Here is an 18,792-nt window from a genome sequence, read left to right on the forward strand (position 1 = left end):
ACCACCACCCATAGCAACCAACATAACATCCTCAGTGGCTTAGACACAACCCTGTCCCTTGTCTCCCCCAGGATGTAGTGGTGGTTGGAGAGGAAAACTTCACCACCCCCTGCTACATTCAGCTGGACGCAGAGGCCTGCCACATCCTCACAGAGAACCTCAGTACCTATGCCCTGGTTGGGCGATCCACCACCAAAGCTGCAGCAAAGCGCCTGAAGTTAGCCATCTTTGGGCCCCTCTGCTGTTCCTCCCTGGAGTACAGCATCCGGGTCTACTGTTTGGATGACACCCAAGATGCCCTGAAGGTAAGTAGCTCCTGCCTGACCTTCTTCTTCACTGCACTCCACTTGTAAGCCAAGGTTTGGCAGGGCCTCGCACACCTGGAGATGTGTATGTGCACATGCACCCAGGTGTGTGAACATGTGCATTTGGCCCCAAAGGGTTCAGTTAAAGAAACAGACAAAACTCTGAGGCCATGCTGATGTATGAGCTGTTTCCTTGATGCTGATTCCTCCCAAGGGCTACTTTTGTTTACCTTCCTTGATTTCTTTTAATGAAAAATGTAGAAGAGTTTGGCAAGGATACCCGTGGATGGTAAATAATCTGCTTCCATGTTTATCTCAGCTGTGTTCTTCCTATAAAAGAAATTGGCATAATTGCTCACACTGTATGTTCCTCTTGTGTGCTACTTCATTTATATGCTTTCCCATTCTTTTTACGAGGGCTGTGAGGGAGAGGGTTAGCATTTGACAACAGGCTGCTGTTTTGCAGAATAAATGAGCTTAATTCCTGGTGCGATTATTGCCATTCATTTTATCCCATTTGAAGCTTTAAGGGATATAATAAGTGCTTTTGAAAAAGTTATGATCTAGAAGGAGGAATAAAAGAAGAATGGCAAGGAGATAAGTCAGAATGTGATGAATGCCCCAGCCAAGATGCAAAGTTCACGCAAGTTTAAGAGACAGAGGCGTCATGTTATTTTGAGGAAAGATGGAAAGAAGCTAACATTGGAAATTGACCAAAGTGGAAGGTAGGGTTTTGACTAAAAATTTAAGATTTCTAGGTGGAGAAAACAGCATGGAGAAATAGAGTAATGACGTCTCTATGCAGGCATATTATTCCAGGAAGTCTAGAGTGACAGGTTCCTACCATTAAGATGGATCTTGACTGTCAGTGAGAGGAGCTGAGGTTCAATCTATTGAGTTCATGAAGATAGAAAGTTTTAAAAAGAAGAAAGACATGATCAGAAATACACATTAGAAATATTAGTTGACTTCAGTGAGAAGAGAGAGTCAAGTGATAAGAAGAACAGGATGGAGCTGGGGTGATAACAGAGGAGTGAGATAAAGAGAACAGGGGCCAAGTTCCCTGAAGTAGTCTTTATAGGGCCTGGTCACTAACCTCAGTGAGTAGGTTAGAATATCAAACTTGTGTCTCTAAGAAAATGGTAGCAAAATCTGGGAACAGGTAGCGTTGAGGTTATGGCCTTAGTTCAGGCTGCTATAACACAGTACCCAGGACTGGGGGGCTTACACAACAGCCTTTCTCACAGTTCTGGAGGCTTTGGAGGCTGGAGATCTGACATCAGGGTGCCAACATGACTGGGCTTGGTAAGAGCCTCTTCCTGGTTGCAGACTTCTGACTTCTCACTGTGTTCTCACATGATAGAGAGATAATTAGAGTTTTCTCTAGGGTCTCTTTTATAAGGACACTTATCCCATTCATAAGAGCTCCACACTAATCACCCCACTACCTCAAAGGCCCTACCTCTTAATACCATCACATAAGGGGTTAGGATCACAAAATAGGAATTTTGGAGGACACAACCATTCAGTCTATAACAGTGTTTATTCTTTTAGAATACTGAGTTAGAAGTATAAATTGGGCATCCAGACAGAGGTGCCCAAAGCACAATTAGAAATACAGGTGTGACCTTGTACCTTTGACCAATCTCTTGCAACCTCCACCCTGCTCCTCTCTGGTAGTTACTTGCCCACTCTCTACTCCTATAACATCAACTTCTTTAGCTTCCACATATGAGTGAACTTATGCAGTGTTTGACTTTCTGTGCCTGACATCACACTGTACCCCATAAATTTGTATAATTATTATGTGTCAATTAAGGCAACGTTTAAAAAGTCATACATAAGTATTTTTTTAAAGGAATATGGGTGTGGATTTCTGTACAGAGCGATGGTCTGAGATAGAGATTCAGGAACCAGCCATATTGATATTTGTCATCCAAGGTGACCAGGGAAAATATCAAAAGAGAATAGAGGGAAATAATAATAATAATAACAACAATGATAGTAATATATTACTGAGAGCTTCCTTATGTGCCAGGAAAAATTCTAAATATTTTGTATTAATTCATTTAATCCCTATAGCAACTCTGTATCATATCATTACCTCCACTTGACTGAGGTGCTATCCACAGTTGCTTTAGATCACACAGCTATGAAGTGGAGAAAGCAGGCTTTGTGGCTGCATCTTTGTGTCAAGTGGAGCTGCTTGAAGAGTCATACCCTGGATGACAGGGATTAAGGAGGAGAAAGTTAAAGAAAGATGAGCACCCAGAGGAGGAAGAGAAGGGGAAAATCAAGTCAAGGAAGCCAAGGGAAGAAATTTTTCCTTATGGAGTTTCCATCTAGAGAGTAGTTCTGGGGTTATGAACACTGAAAATAGAATGTGAGGGACACAAATGGAGGCAGAGAGACAAGCGAGGAGCCAATTACAATCATCTGTCCTCATTGTGGATCTGACCAGCCTGGTCCCCAGGGGAGGGGATGAGACCTGGTCAGTTGCTGGATGTATTTTTGATGATCAGCTTTGCAGGATTTTATGATGTGGAAAAAATTATGTGAAAACACAGCTCTAGTGTAAACCTTCAGGTTATTTCTTTTAGACCCCTTGCAAATGCAATACTTCCAAGATGCTGTCAGGGTAGAAATCATGCAAGGCTTAAATTCTTAGGGAAAGTTATATTTGTACAGTGATCCTGGGATCTGATTAAGACAAATCTTTTTGAAGAATTCCAGGAAAATCATTGCAAAAGTATACCATAGAAGACCTATATCTTATCTGAAGTGTTTGGTACACATAGTTCATATTCACTCAGAAACTCCTGACCTGTCTCCCCAACAGATACACACAGATTTATTTAAAAATGTAATATTATATAAAACACATTTGATTATGTTGATTAGAAATCCATGCAAATGGTCAACACTGAGACAGACCAATGAACAGCTATTTTCAGTGAAACAACCCAAGAGTAGTTTGTTTGTGGTCAATGCTTTCCAAATAGATATTTATAAATTCTCAGCATCTGGGGATCCAGCTCTTAGCCTGAAACAAACATGAATAATGGATGAGGTATTCTTATACCTCATTGACTTTTAATGGTGCAAAAATATCAAAATTCTAGTTATAGGTAAAGTGTCTGTCCAACATACCAAGGACATAGTTTAGTCCTATAGTTGAATTGGAATCGAAGGGTGGATTAGCTGGAAAAGGCCCTTCAATGCTTAAACTTTGCCTTTTTGGCACCCTGCTTACTAATGTCCCCTACTAGTCTCTCTCATGTCCCTGCCTCTTTCATGGCTCTAACCCATAGTACATCACCCCTCCCAAGACCTTCCTCCTCCTTCAGAGCTACCCCACTCCTGTTTCATGTTCTTCCTAAACCACTAGTTCTTTTTCTCAACACATACAGGAATCAGTGAGGGAGCTTTTGAAAGATTCACTCCAGGGTTCCACCCCAAAGGCTCTGATCTAACTGGCCTGGGTAGTGAAGGCTTTTCTTAATGCTGCCTGTGCTATTCTCTTGTGCAGTCATCCTAAATATTTTTTTTTTTCTCTTTTTGGAACTTTGGTTCTATTAAGGACAAATTTCCTATACCCTCAAACCATTCTTTCCCCCATTTCATTACCTGGCCACATTAACTGCCACTAGATATTCCAGGTCAACAATACCTGCAGTAAAGTCTACACCCTTGAGCTCACTGCAAGGCCAAAAGAAAAATTCTTTTTTGGAGGGTGGGGGTGATACTAGAGATTGAACCCAGGGGCACTTTACCACTGAGCTACATTCCTCAATCCTTTTTATTTTATTTTTTAATTTTTAGACAGGGTCTCACTGAGTTGCTTGAACTTGTAATGCTCTTGCCTTGACCTTTCAAGTTGCTGGGATTACAGGTGGACACCCAGCTAGGATGAAAATTCGAATCATTCTTATACTTCATGACTGCTTCTCTGGCCTCTTTCCAATTCACAGGCTGGATCTTTCTTTATTGCTCATTACCTGTCTCAATTCCCTTAGCACAGACCACATCTCTATCCTAGCAAGATCTACCTTCATCATTTTTTCTACCCATTTTATTCCAGCAATTCTCCAAAATTCAGTGTTACGCTTAAATCACAATCCATTGGCCCAGAGGTATTCTATTCCACCATTCGATCATCCCACACTATGTACCTACCAGTATAAATGTTCTATAGCTTCCATTCTCAGAGGTATTCTATTCCACCATTTGATCATCCCACACTATGTACCTACCAGTATAAAGGTTCTATAGCTTCCATTCTCAGAGGTATTCTATTCCACCATTTGATCATCCCACACTATGTACCTACCAGTATAAAGGTTCTATAGCTTCCATTCTCAGTAGCAACTACTCCATTGCCAAGACCTCCAATGGTGACTGCCTTAATTGATAACAACAACCATCTGACCTTCCCTTGCTGTCACTGATGGTGCACACAGAAGCTGCCTCTGGTTATTAAGGAGAAACTCCCTTAACATTTCCTGGTCTCCTTGTCTATAAAATGACTATAAAAAATTCTTCTGTTCTTACCCATATCTACAGGGAACTCACTCCCCTCCTAAAATCACCTGTCATTTTGAACTGCAGCAGGCTTTACTAATTGCCATAGCAATGATGACCTCAAATGGACATGTGCTCCACTAGAACTTTCAGTTCTAGTCTACTGTGCTGCTATGATAAAAAAAAAAATCATACAGTTCTGATTGGGTTAAGCAATGCCTCACCTGCTCCTCCACATATTTTTATTTCTCTCTTCTGGATTCTTGGATTTCACACAGCATTTCTTCCAAGTATCTTCCACTCCCCTAAAATCTTCTGTAGTCCTGCAAGTCCTTCCATATGCAGGAATGACCTTACCTCCCAGTGGATGCATCCTTTCTACCTCCAAATCCTTAACTTCAACCTCTTCCTGTATAATCTGGACTCTGATGAAAAAAAGCTCTACTTCCTTGTTTGTGTGTTAACCCAACTCCTTTGGCATAGCAAGTGATGCCCAAAAGTCCTCCCAGGACTTGATAATTTCTTGAAGTTACGGCTGTATGCTGGGGATTCTTATGAATTATAGAAAAACTCACAGAAACATAATAATAGGATACATATGGAGCCCCCATGGAGCAGTCACTCTCTGGGGACATAACTGCACAGTCGTTGACAGTTATTAGAAAAAGATGGTGGCCTACTGTCTAGAGCTGAGTGTGTCAAGATTATTATCACTTTTTATCATCTCTGGTTATATTATCATATTTATGGATGGAGAAAAAAAGAAAGTTTCCATATCAGTCATTCTCAAGCAACCCTGGTACATTTTTCCATCTCACATACACTTCTTTGAATTTGGCAGTTCTTGTAACAAATTTTCCTGTATTCTGTTTAAGCCTTGGGGCAAAATGGTCACCTGAAACTTAAAAGCCACACTTAGCATTTTGAAGCATTGGTATAGAATCAGAATGCCAGCAGTGACTGACAGGGTAGAAGTCAAGGCTTGTGGGAGACAGTGGAATTCTTTGATACACCTTTCAGGAGGGCTTTTTCTTATGCATGTGTTTGAAGGACCAATGGGAGCAATGATCAGGTTAAGTTTTCATAAGGAGATAAAGATGCTAAGAATTTTGAGAATAGTTTGGAGTCAACTCAAATAAAGAGGTCAAGTTTATTGAAAAGATAGTGTTTTGTGTATCAGAGCTTTTCTTTTTCCTTCCTTGTCAGGTGATTAAAGTAATAAAAATGATGTTTTCCTTTCATTATTTGTAAAGACTTAAATCCTAGAATAAACAGACCAGAAATTAACAGAGAACAAGGTTATATTTGGAATAAGTTTAAAAACACCCAAGGAGAAATGTACATCTACATAAAAATCAGTAATTTCTGCCCCACTATATGAAGGGTAAAATATCTGAGACTCCTTTCATAATAAAGGGGCTTATATAAATCCAGAAATTCAGAACATAAAACAGGAGTTATTTGCATCAAGTGTGGATACTATGAGATTTTTGTTGAATTTCTGACAAATATATTTATGATATGAACCAAATAATGTGTATTAACATAATATGGCTTTATGGAATCATCTGGAATGTTAAAGAATCTTTGTTGGATTAATTCAATTTTCACAAACCCTAAACTAGGCTCTAATATACTAGAATAACTCTGTGTAAAATAATATGTTAAAAAAAATAGAAACACTTAAAAGTGGAGGAAAAAAAATCTACTGGATGAAGCCTAGTTGAGAATTGTTTGCTACCTTCTTTGGTCCTGTTGGAGACAGTCACAGGCAGCTGGTTAAGTAGGGAGGTGGTTTTATTTTCATCCTGCCACCTGTCACCTCCTTCACTGGTGTCTTTCTGCTGCTTCTTCCATGCCCACCTGCGGTCTTACTGAACCCAGGGTTCCCCAGTCTGCTTCATATAGGCCTTCAAAGGCTGCCTTCAATGGAACGGGCCCCATTAGCCAGAGCTTTCCTTTCCATGCTCTCACATAGACCTTAAAACTAGCCTAACCTGTGTTTTATACTTTCACAATCTTGCTTTGGGGAATTAAATTAATAAATTCATACATATGACACATGTGTTACATAACAATAAGAAAAATGTGTTAAAGTTTCCTAATGATTTTGTCTGCCTCAGGGATCCCTTGAAGATTCAAGGAGATCAAGGTTATTAAATCTCCTGGAACAAAATAGGACCTAGACAGGATCTTTTAATCATCCCACAGAGGGCATTTTGACTATTATGACATTTTTAAAGATAATGGCTCAATGAAAATGTTACATTTAATTGTGATGTAATTGTGGGATGAGTTTCAGGTTTGATGGCAGTCTGATCATTCAGCTATATAGTCCCAAGGATCTTTTTTGGTACCTTAAAATTACCCCTTCTTTATCATCTTCTCAGAAAACTTGGCCTTGGCCCTGGTCAATCCTATAGCTTGGAAATGACCTGCCATGTTGAATTTACTTGAGAGACAGAGGGAGAATTAAAGTTGTGGTAGATTGAATAATGTCTCCCAAGATACCTACACATTTGTAGTCAGAATATGTGAACATGTATTACACAGCAAAAATTTGATTTCACTATCATGGACTAGCTGAGATCTGCTTTGCCCTAACCTGGATGGTCTGAGTGGGTCTAATCTAAATATGTGCTTTCTTCAAAGTAGAGTCCTGTTCCCAGCTGTAGTTAGAGAGAGGCATGATCACGGAAGGAGAAGTAGAAATATGTGCTATTGCTGGGCTTGAAGATGAAGGAAGGAAACCGTGAGCCAAGGGATGTGAGAAACCTCCAGAAAGTGGAAAAGACAAAAAAAAAAAAAAAATCAAATTCTTACCGTAAGCTCAAGAAAGGAAGACAGTTAGACCTTGACTTTAGACAGTCAGGCCTGTGCTGGACTGCTGACCTCTACAACTATAAGATTGTTACAGACTGTAAGTAAGTTTGTGTTATTTTAAGTCATATGTTTGTAAGTATTTCTCATTTCAAGAATAGGAAAGTAATACAGAAGTTCAATAATAACATGATAAAGGGCAAAAGAAATGCAATGTTAGTCCAAAAGTCCTTAAACAACCTAGTCCCAATACACAGATGTGAAAAATCATCATAGGGGTATTCCCTGGGGAAGACAAGTGGCATGGCCACTTCCCTGAATGTTACCCCTTGGCACTTTGCTTTGAAAGTGTCACAAACTTCCCTGACTTGGCAGGCTGGAAGTGGCATCTCAGACCAAGCATCCATGGCAGCAACAGCTGTGGGAACAGCAGGCAGAGCCCTGGAAATGAAGTGACTTGATGTGGAAATGTTTGCACATGGTCACTGGAGTCCAGCCTTGTTATTATTAGGGATGAAGCAAGCAGACAAACGCTGGGGGGGGAGAAAGCACCCCAGCGTGAACACAGGAAGGGAAAGTAGCAACTCGAGGCCGGGGGTGCCAGTGAGGATGACCTGAACAGGTGGAAGAGGCCAAGCTGACAGTCAGATGTTTCCCACTGCCTGGCTCAGCAGCCTGAGGCCCGAAGGCCAGAGGAGGAGACAGCACATGCAGGGCAGAGAGCAGTCTTGCTGAAAAACTGGCAGGGAACAGGAGAGAAGGATGGTCACTCTTTTTGGCCTCTGCTTTGGTGGAGTGCAGGCACACAGCTGTGACAGAGACAGTGGCGACAGCCACAGTAGCAAAGAGAGAAATTTCTCATCTTCAATGACCAGGGCAGGTTTCAACACAGGATTAAAGAATGAATAGAAGCAATAGAAGCAGGTTCCACTAAATCTAATGGCAGATGTGATTCTTTTCAACACCAGTCAGCACAATCATTGAAGGTTAGTCTTTTGAGGTTAACCCGTGTGACATGCTGAGCTGTTCCCGGTGTTTTCCCTGTTGCAGAAGCTGGGTGAAAGTGAGGTTTGCAGACAGCGGCACTACTGGTCCCCCAGGGTTTGGCCAGCACCATGGACAGAGCATGGTGGGGAGGGGTTCCATGGAACACAACCAGAACAGTTTCCAATGTAAGACTGGATGCTGCTTCATTGTAGTCTCTGTGCAGGACCTGAGTCTTCCCCACAGGGTCCCTCTACTGCTCTTGGTCCTGGTGCCATTCCCCAGCTTCTTTGCAACAAGAGGCACAGCCAATCCATGGTTCTGTTTCTTTTGAGAATAAAGGGTTCTGGGAAAATAACATCCAGAAATGGTACCAAGAACAAAGCAAGACAAAGTAAAACCATCATTTAACCTCCTTCCAACCTTCCCTTCGGTGGGTTATATGAGACTTAAATTATCATCTGTTTCACCCTTTCTCTGATGGATGAGGTTTCTATTAAGAAAAGGAAAAGAATGATAGGAAAGTAATTGGGGAGAAATTGAGAGAAGAAGAGAGGGAGATAAATACACACTAAAGGCTGTATAATCTGCCAAAAGAATAAACAGCCCTTGAGAACCTGGAAGCTAAAAGAGATGCCTCCATGGATGAACGTGATGAGTTTGGAGCAGTGAAGCACAGAGGGAGCAAGTTCTTGTGCAGGGCAATGGTGAGCAGAGAACTGGGAGGAGGAGGGCAAGGAGAGGGCCTGAGGAGAAAGGCCCTCACCAGTAGCACTGGGCCACCAGAACTGCTCAGGAGCCCCTGCCCCTCAAAATTCTTGGCCAAAGTCACCAATATTCCCTTTCCCATAACCAGCTTCAACCTAGACCCTGTGACGCTTGTGGTTTTTTGGTTTTGTTTGTTTTTTGGTTCTGAACCCAGAGGCACTCTATAATGAGGTACATCCCCAGACTTTTTATTTTTTGAGACAGGGTCTTGCTAAGTTGCTGAGGCTGACCTCAAACTTGGGATCCTCCGACCTCAGCCTCCTGAGTCATTGGGATTATAGGTATGCATCACTGCACCAGTCTCAGAAACTTACATTCTTAAAGATGATCCTCCAGCATCTATGAGTATGCCACTCTGTGGCCCCAGAAGGCTAAGGGGGAATTCCAGTAAGCAATACCTGTGAGACTGTCACTGAAGGGAATTTGACCATGCTTGGAAAAACCAGGAAGAAAAAGAAGGACAAGTGAAGCAGAGGATGCAGATGCAATTTCACCCTAACTGTCATGAAGTGACACGTTATGGGATTAGAAAAATGGGGAATAGGAGTCATAGGGCTTCCAGGAATATCCCCTTCTTGTCTCTTTGTCAGGTCCAATGCAGCACATCCTATCCTCTAGGAGCCTGGGAGCATTTTGGGCCCTGGCCAGAGCTACTCCCTTTTACGTACACAGGCCTTTAAAAGAGCTTGGATTTATTAGGGCTCTTAAGTGGCCCAGGCTAATGGCTTGGCATGGATAATGTCTTGGTTTAATTGGTTATTGTGCAAGCTGCTTGTTTCTGCTGTGGAATCCCCTGTTGCCGCCTTTGGAGCAATCCCTCGCAGCTTCTGGAATCTATTCAGCCCTCACTCAGGCTTGTGCTGGAGGCAGCCACTACACTGGGATAAGGCCCATCCCTCAGAATTGCTTGGTTCCCCAGGGACACCAGAGTCCTGGTGACACTCCCATTGGGGTTTCCATGTGTAGATATGCATGTTGCCATAGAGGGTGGGCTAGAGGCTCCTCTATGGATAACTGACTCTGTGAGTGTCTTTTCAAGGTAAAGTAAGAGGGGCAGAGACAGAAGCATGCAAGGACCCCCTTCTCACATAGCACAGCATGCTCGGCAGAGCACCAGTGGATTGCCCAGAGTCTGAATGAGCAGCTGGGGTGGGGGATGCTACCAAGTGAGAGGACAGCTTCTACAGAAGAAGGTGATATTTATATTTCTAAAAGCAGAACCTAGATGGCATTTCTTTCCAAGGTCACGATATTTTTCTTAAGTCTTCCTAAATCTTTTGACCTTAAATATATTTGGCACTTGTTCTCTTTTAAGGTATGGAGAAGAGCCTAACCTTCGTGATCCAGAATCAGTCTGTCTAGGAGCTGCTTTAGAGCTGAGCCCATGACAGTGCGTATATTGTCATGCTCACATGTCAACCTTCCCCGTGGCCCAGGAGCAGTTGGAGGCTAGAGTGAAACCCCCTTGCCTGAATGCTCCAGAGCCCAACGTGGCTCCTACTAGGCCTTGCACCTCTCATTGATGTTAAATAAATGTTCCCAGGAAGATAAAAGAGAGGAAAACATTTAACTGTAAAGCCTCAGTTTATTGATTTTTGTGTTTGCTACTTTTATGTCCTCTTGCATATCTGTATCTCATATGTATTAGCCAAGGTGATTTCATGCAGAAAGAATCCAGAAAATCAGGGTTTTTTTGAAGTACAAGTTACAGTGTGTTTTTAAGTGGAACTGTTATAGCATATCTGAAATTTTTATGCTTAACACTGTAGCAATATGGAACCAAAGCCTGCTTAGCCTGCCATGTGGCTGGCTTCTATCCTCTAACAAAACTCACGCATGGGATTTGTTGTATGTGATAAGTCATCTTTGACTCATGTGTGGTTTCAGTTTCCAAGGAGTTTTATTTATTGATTGAGGTATCTTTAATTTATCTTTGAATATCTTTAATGCTTTGGTTCTTCTAGTGTATTTGATGTTTTCTTCAAGTTGAGTATTCTGAATATAATGATAACTGTTACTACTTTTCAGGAAAATGTGTTAAATTTAAGTTTGGTAAAGATTCTGTTTACTGAATCATTTACTCCTGGGCTGATTTTCTCCCAAGGTACAAGTGAGAGGACAGTTCCAGAATGCAATTCTGGAGTCTCCAGAAGCAATTCACAAACTCTAGCCCATGAACTATTGGAGCAAAAAAGAGCAATATTAGTACTTCTGTGTTTATTTATCTTAGCTCATAGTTTTAACTCTGTATATTTTATACTGTAACATACTGATGAACTGATGAATTAATATAGGTCTATAATTTTTAAAGAAAATAACAAAATGCACACTCAATTTTATGACTGGTAGAGGTATGCAAGCAAATATGTTTAGAGACTTCTGCTCTTAGTATAGATACATCCAGATAGGCAGTTTTCTTTTACCAGAGTTCATGTCCAAATGAAGGAAAGAGAAAAGTCAGGCTCTTCCCAGCTGTGTGCAGTAGCTTTATGTCCCTCCTGGTTGAAGGAGAGAGAGAGCTTAGGAATATGGAGAGTGTGTTCTCTGACTCCACTGTCACTAAATTTGATACTTTGTCACTTTATTTAGTTCTTTTCTCCAAAAAGGGCTCTCCAAGCCAGGCTAGAGTCTCCTCACTAGAAAGAAACCTTTACCATGACTTCTGAATTATGGCTGAAGAAAGGGAAGGCGCCTTATTCTTGGCTGACTTCAACTCATACTTTGCACTCAAAATGTGGTGGTATTAGATTGCTTGACTACAAGGTCATGGCCAATAGGCAGTTAAGGGTTTTCTTCAGTGGTCCTCCCTTATAAGAAAACCGATAATTCTCTAGTATCCTTTGGCAGTCTATGTTGATTATAGGGATAGGGTGTGGATTATACATTGTTGGGTACAATTACCTCCCAGAATACAATGCATCTTCTTTTAGACATCCCAGGGAGATAATTTGGATGTAATGAAGATCTATAGTAATCAGATAATTACTATCGATTGCTCTTTAGACGTCTTGATGAGGTAATTAGGGCATACTGGAAAGAAGCTAGAACTGATTGATTGGCATGACTGTAATCTCAAAGATTTCTAATTATGTTTCTTTTCTTCTAATGGCTTATAAACAAACATCATTTTAGCTTTAGAATTTGTCAGGTGCCAGGTTCACTGGGAACATCAGCTTTCTCTATTATGCTAACTAGACACCAAACATGATCAACATAAGCTCATTATGCCTTCCTGCTGAAGCAGAAGAAACTGCAATTAACTCTCACTTTTCTTCTTCTTCTTCTCCATTTCCACATAGCCAGATTCTTGTCAAGGAATGGAGTGTGCAGTGTCGTGAAGGGCATTCTGGTTGGTCATGTGTGACTCTGAGCTGGGTGAATCTGTGTGGCCCACTGGGTACCCTTGAGGCTTGCCGGTGCAGACGCAGAAGAGTCAGGGCACAATGGCACAACATATGTGTCAGGGTGGCCGGCTGACTGCTCAGTCTCCTGTCACAAGTAATAGCTACTCATCTTATCACCGGACACAGTAAAGAGCAGGTCAATACTGTCAGGCAGCTGGACTACGCACGTCTCAACATGAGGGTGCTGTTGCCTCATCGCTTCTGTTGAACACTAATTAGAGGACTCCCTTTCGGAGACCCCATTCCACATTACCCTAGCGTTCCATACTCCATGGGACCCTCAGCAGCTTGCTTTGTGCAGAATAGTGACCTGCTCCCAAGATAATGGAGGGTTACACCACAAAGCAGCTGTTTGAATGAGCTGTTTGCATCTCATGTTGGTAAGCGCTGCACTCACTGGTCCAGTGTGTGGGTTACCATTTATTCAGCAACTGCAAAGCACATGTGCTTCTGCTGTCATAGTCTGGTTCCCTTACTGGAACTTCTACTGTCACCCATCTGATACACTTGGTACCCTGATAGGTTCCAGTACATGCAGGTGGTATTCTCAGTGAACACATGTGTGCTTGAACTTTTTTATTAAAATATCATTGAAAAAAATCATATTTTGATTTTTCATAAAATCCATTATTTTCCTTGATCCTGAATTTTTTAAGAAAAGGACTCAAATTATTCATTTTTTGTCACTAAAACTTTTAAGATATAAAAGCAGTAAAGTCCAGGGGGACGGTTTGGTCAGGAAGAGAGAATCCAATGTTTTGTTCAGGATAACTTATGGCATGGTGCTGTGTGGATAATTGCAGCTGTAGTTGGAAATGCTTCATTAACTTCCATTAACAAGCTTGAGAAATGGAAGTATATATAGAATTTGTCTTCCTCTTATATCTTTATACCATAAAGTAAACTATGGAGCAAATTTTTTCATCAGCACAATTCTTAAGAAATGAGTTGTTCTTTATAAACTTTAGTCTGAGTAATAGTTTAGTTATTTTAAAACCTCACTAATTCGTATAAAAAATTTCCCCAAATAGAACATAACATAAATATATTCTATTTACTTTTGATAATTGGTAATTATGCAGTGAATCATTTTAAGCAAAAATGTTTTGATTTCTGTACATAAAGAAGAATGAAGGAAGAAAAAGATGTCATGAAAGTAGAAGGTAGATGGGAGGGTGGGGGCAGAAGGGAGGGGAGTGTAAGAGGAGGTATCAGGGAGTGAAGTTGATTAAACTGTCCTGTGCATGTATGGCTACACCACAATGAAGCTACTATTCTGTGTAATTAATACGCATCAATAAAGAAAAGAAGGGATCAAACTAAATGTCTAAAACACATTCCAAATTTTTTTTGGCTCATTGATTTTATCAATCCAATATATGGATTTTTCTCTTAACTATTTTCCCATTTCCCTAAAAGTTAATTGAAAATCTACTTTTTGGATCTACTTATCTATATTTTCTATGTATTTTTCCTTTTATTTATTTAGTTAAATAATCCATTTGCTGGTTGTTAAGGACAGACTGAACTACATTTGTTTCCCAGCAGTGTGACATAAATTGCAGAGACATCTTGTCTGTAGGACCCAGTCCCATACAAAATGGCAGGGAGGTCTGTGTGAGGGTCTCGGCTGCAAAAGTAGCTGCTCATGGTATTGCTTAAACCAGGGATGCTGCTCAGGAGGCACAGAGAAGAAACACACACTTTTGATAAGAGGGCTGATGAAAGTGAGACAATTGAATAATGTGACTTGTTTTGGGGAATGTCATTGTAGGAAGTTTTACAACTTGAGAGACAGATGGGAGGACAGCTCCTGGAGGAACCTAAGACCCTTCATTTTAAAGGCAGCACCCATAATTTGCGCCTGTCCATTCATGACGTTGCCCATTCCCTCTGGAAGAGCAAATTGCTGGCTAAATATCAGGTAGGTACACCAAGCTGTACTAAAGGTTTGGAGACAGCTCCAAGAAAGAACACTAAAGTTATATAAACATAACCAATCCCCTTTCTTGAAAATACTTTTATGTTAGTCCTTGATTTATCAAGAGTTTGGGATCATTCAAGATTTTCATAAAATACCTGATAAACATATTTGAAGGACTGCTTTCTAAACATTATCCTTATAATTGTATTACTTTTGTTATATTTTTAATAAATAAGAGAGCTCTGATTTTATTTCAATTAATTTTCATAGTGAATTAATTTAATCGAAACAGCTTCAAATGCCCTCATAGGAAAAATAGGACATTGTACCCCTTGAGACACAAGTTTGTCCTCAGCCTTGCTAGGACAGTACTCTTACATTGAAAATTTCAAAGGAAACCCAATTTGGGAATTGAAAAGGCATGTAAAGTAAAACTCAGTCTGAATTTTATTAAATCACAGACATAAAGGCATCTCATCGGCAATACCTGTGGAAAAATGGCAGGACTCTGAGGGTCTCACCTCCTTCTCTGTCAGTCAGGCTGTGCTCTCTGAGACTGGATGTCCTGGTGGACCACAGACCTCAACCCTGCCCATGAGATGCAGACGCAGTCAGAAAAGCTGCGAATCCACATCTGTACACATGCAAATCCAGCCAACCCCAGAATTGCTGCTGATCTGCTAGCTAGTTCTCAGAATAAGTCAATGAACATAACTAGAAGGACTGAAGTGTCCTTTTGATCTCCATTCTTACTCTTGTATGTCAAGTATTTACACATAGTTTAAGAGAAGCAAATCTACTCCTTTGTTAACAATTGGGAAGGTGGATGAGGGTTGCAGACTGCACCCTTGCCATTGCTCAACCCTGTTAGATAAGGATTTGATTTTCCATAACATCTCTTCTTTTGCTCGCTTTCTTCTTTCTCAAAGTTCCACAATTCTTCCCTTTCATAAACAATTTCCTTTGTATAATCATAATTGAAAATAATAAACTATTTTAATAAATATGATCTTAAAACTAATGCTCTCTAAATGCTTACCATTCTGCAAACACTCTCTTATGCACTTGGTTTATTTCAGTGAACCCAACAGGTTCATAACTTAAGTATTACACGGCCCACTCTTTTACAGATGAGGAAACTGGGGCATGCAAAGGTTAAGTAAATGGCTCCAAATTATCAAGTAGACAAGGGCAGGATATTGTCAATCACACTGGATTTGGCACCAGAGCCTCTTCCCTTAACCACCATGTTCTCCAGTTTTTAATGTATCATTCTTTACTTTGTTGAAACAAGATTCTAAGATGGGTTCTTTAGGGCACTCTAACTTTTTGAAAATTAATACTTGTTATACATTTGGTGCTTTTTAGGCCAGCTACTTTTTTGGGACAGTTAAATAAGTCTACAGTTTTGAACTGTAGGGAGTTTTGGCTTCCCCCTGTCCTGTGCAGAGGGAGGACAGAGGCATGAAAGAGAACAGAGTCAGCACGTTCTCCTTTGGGCTGTCTTTGCATTTCTCCAGAATGTCACGGCAGGGATTCCTTTTAATGAACATTGATGGTGTGTGTAGGTTTTATTTTGGGAATGTTTTAAAGTTAAAAAAATATCATTTACAATGGCTTTATATTTTTGTAAATGAGAGACTTGTGGCAGACTAGTTAGGTATGTGAATTCTGAAGGCTGACTCCCTGGGTTCAAATCTCAATTCTACCACTTACTCTTTGTGTGACCATGGGTGAGTTATTTGACCTCTCTGGGCCTCGGTTTCTTCATGTGAAAGGGGGACAGGATGTAGCCGCAGAAAGGGCTATTACAAGGATTAAGTGAGGGTCTCTGTGTAATACTAGAAGAGCACCTGCCTGCAGAGTGTCTGATAGATACTCTTAGTTCCTCATTTGTGGTCAACACTTTCCTATCCTTTAGGAAATTCCTTTTTACCATATCTGGAGTGGGTCTCAAAGAAACCTCCACTGCACCTTCACTCTGGAAAGATTTAGCTTGAACACGGTGGAGCTGGTCTGCAAACTCTGTGTACGACAGGTGGAAGGAGAAGGACAGATCTTCCAGCTAAACTGCACGGTAGCAGAGGTAAGAAGCTCCTGTCAAACTCATAAATTGGGGGAGAAAAGGACCCGTGGGGTGGGGTGGGCAGAAACGTGTCTCAGTGTCGGCCTGTCCAGCTGGCCTTGCTCCCTGTGTCCTGTTTGAAGACAGTCTTCCTCAGCACACCAAGGGACAGGGATGGGGAGCGGCCCAGCACACTCCATCCACCTTTCCACAGCCTGCCCCGGAGCTGTGATCCTTCCCTCCTGTAGTCCTCAGAAGCTTTCTACTTGTTGAAAAGATAACATTTTCAATGCATGTGGGGAGCTAGATCCATAAAAAGGATATAACGGGGAATTTTTTTCAAAAATAAGTCCTATTTCTTGTGACATGAATTTAAGAATCTTGTTCTAACTTTTAAAATCAGATCTGAATTTCAAGTGCAAGGAGTGTGCACATTTAACTCTTCCTCAAGTGTCCTGTGTCCTCCATCTGTCTCTCCTCCCTTTCTGCCTCTTTTTCAGGGACCACTCCCCACCAAATGCACACCTTTGCTTTTATGTCCCATTAAGTGGAAGGAAGAGAGTGAGGCCTCTCGCTCCCATTTTTTCCTTGTTTCCTCAAGTCATAAAGAGAAATCTCTCATAACCTCATTCCCCAAGTATCAAAAGAGATGTCCTTTTCCCCAGGGGAGGAAAATGGTTCAGAAATAGGAGTCCCATCTACATATCTCCCCCCGTGGCCGTCACTTTTGCCTTTCTTTGCTCTGATTTTCACACACTTCAGTTGGGCATCTTTATACAACCATATTATAGCTATAACAATGATCACTGCTATTTAAAACTTCTCTGTAAGGAAAGAGGAGGTGCCCGTGACCTTATCTGTTCCCTTGGATCCAAAGGCGATAGTTTGAAAACTGGTAACCCTTCATGCTGGAGGAACAAAGGAAAAAGAATAAGGGAAGCGGTCAGGAGGCAGCCTCTCAGGGGCCTCTGAGAGATGAGTCCATGCTGCTCGCTCAGCCACAAAGCACGGGACTGTTGTATTTCAAATCTTCAGCAGGCCAGTATGTGATTTAAAATACTACTTCTCTCTCACTGTCTCGTGCATAGTGACGAATGAAATGTCAGCCTGTTCAGCTCGCCTTGCTCCACAGGTCCTATTTAAAGACCATCTTCCTTAGCAAACCAGAGGCGGGGGAGCACGTGGGCTCCAGCACACTCCATCCTTCTTTCCCACAGCCAGCCCGCCCCGGTGCGGTCATCATTTCCTCCTGTAGTTCTATAAGACTTTTGACTCATAAACAACTTTAGTCACAGACCCCAGTGACATTCATAAGGAATGATCTCGGTGTCAGGGTGCCATGGCAACCGACTGAGCCTTTGGATGCACAACCCTATCTCCCAGGCACACTGCACCACCCCTGCTGGCTCCAGAGGGTGTTTTCACTTTCCAGGCCCAGCAGGTCTGCAAAGTTCAATAACCACCCAGCTCCAGTGACAACAAAGACTGAGGAATTTTGGAGGGGGGCGAGGAGGTCTAGTCCTTTGATGCTTGCTTTCTGTTCGGCATGAACGTTTGCTGTGGGCTGAAAAGGTGGATCAGATGCAGCCACAAATGAAAGAGAGCTGCTCAGCACTCTCCCCTGCTAGGGCCGCCATCTCCTCTCAGAGAAAGGACAGTTTTGCATAGTGTGATCACAATTTAAGGACTTTCTTTCTTGTGCCAACATAGAGGAAAGATTATTTTTTTTGCAACCAAGTTGGTGTCAGTTAGCTCAGAGGCCAGCCCTGCAGTCTGGTCTGAGGCATTTACCCACGTGAGACAGACAAGCACATGTAACTGAGGAGGAAAGAAGGGACCAGAGTGGAGATGACTTTGGGGATTAAGAGGCACTCTGTTGACTTTACTTCTGGGTCACCGAGTTCCACCATGTGGTTAGCATTTGAATGCTGGTTAGGACATACAGAGGAGGGTGTGAGATCTAGTACTGAGGTTGGAGCCTGAGGCCCCCATGCTGCTGAA

The 18,792-nt window shown here is 41.6% G+C and overlaps 1 protein-coding gene across 2 annotated transcripts in view; it reads left to right on the forward strand.

The window, feature by feature from the left end:
* Positions 1-18,792, forward strand: part of Unc5c (unc-5 netrin receptor C) — a 349,721-nt gene that overhangs the window by 314,881 nt on the left and 16,048 nt on the right. For both annotated transcript variants that reach the window (XM_047567130.1, XM_047567131.1), the window contains 3 exons: positions 72-305; positions 14,577-14,726; positions 16,648-16,812. In XM_047567130.1, the coding sequence (XP_047423086.1) occupies positions 72-305; positions 14,577-14,726; positions 16,648-16,812 (549 nt within the window). The remainder of the gene's footprint in view (positions 1-71; positions 306-14,576; positions 14,727-16,647; positions 16,813-18,792) is intronic.

The sequence above is a fragment of the Sciurus carolinensis genome, chromosome 10 (assembly GCF_902686445.1).
Source record: "Sciurus carolinensis chromosome 10, mSciCar1.2, whole genome shotgun sequence".
Classification (NCBI taxonomy): domain Eukaryota; kingdom Metazoa; phylum Chordata; class Mammalia; order Rodentia; family Sciuridae; genus Sciurus; species Sciurus carolinensis.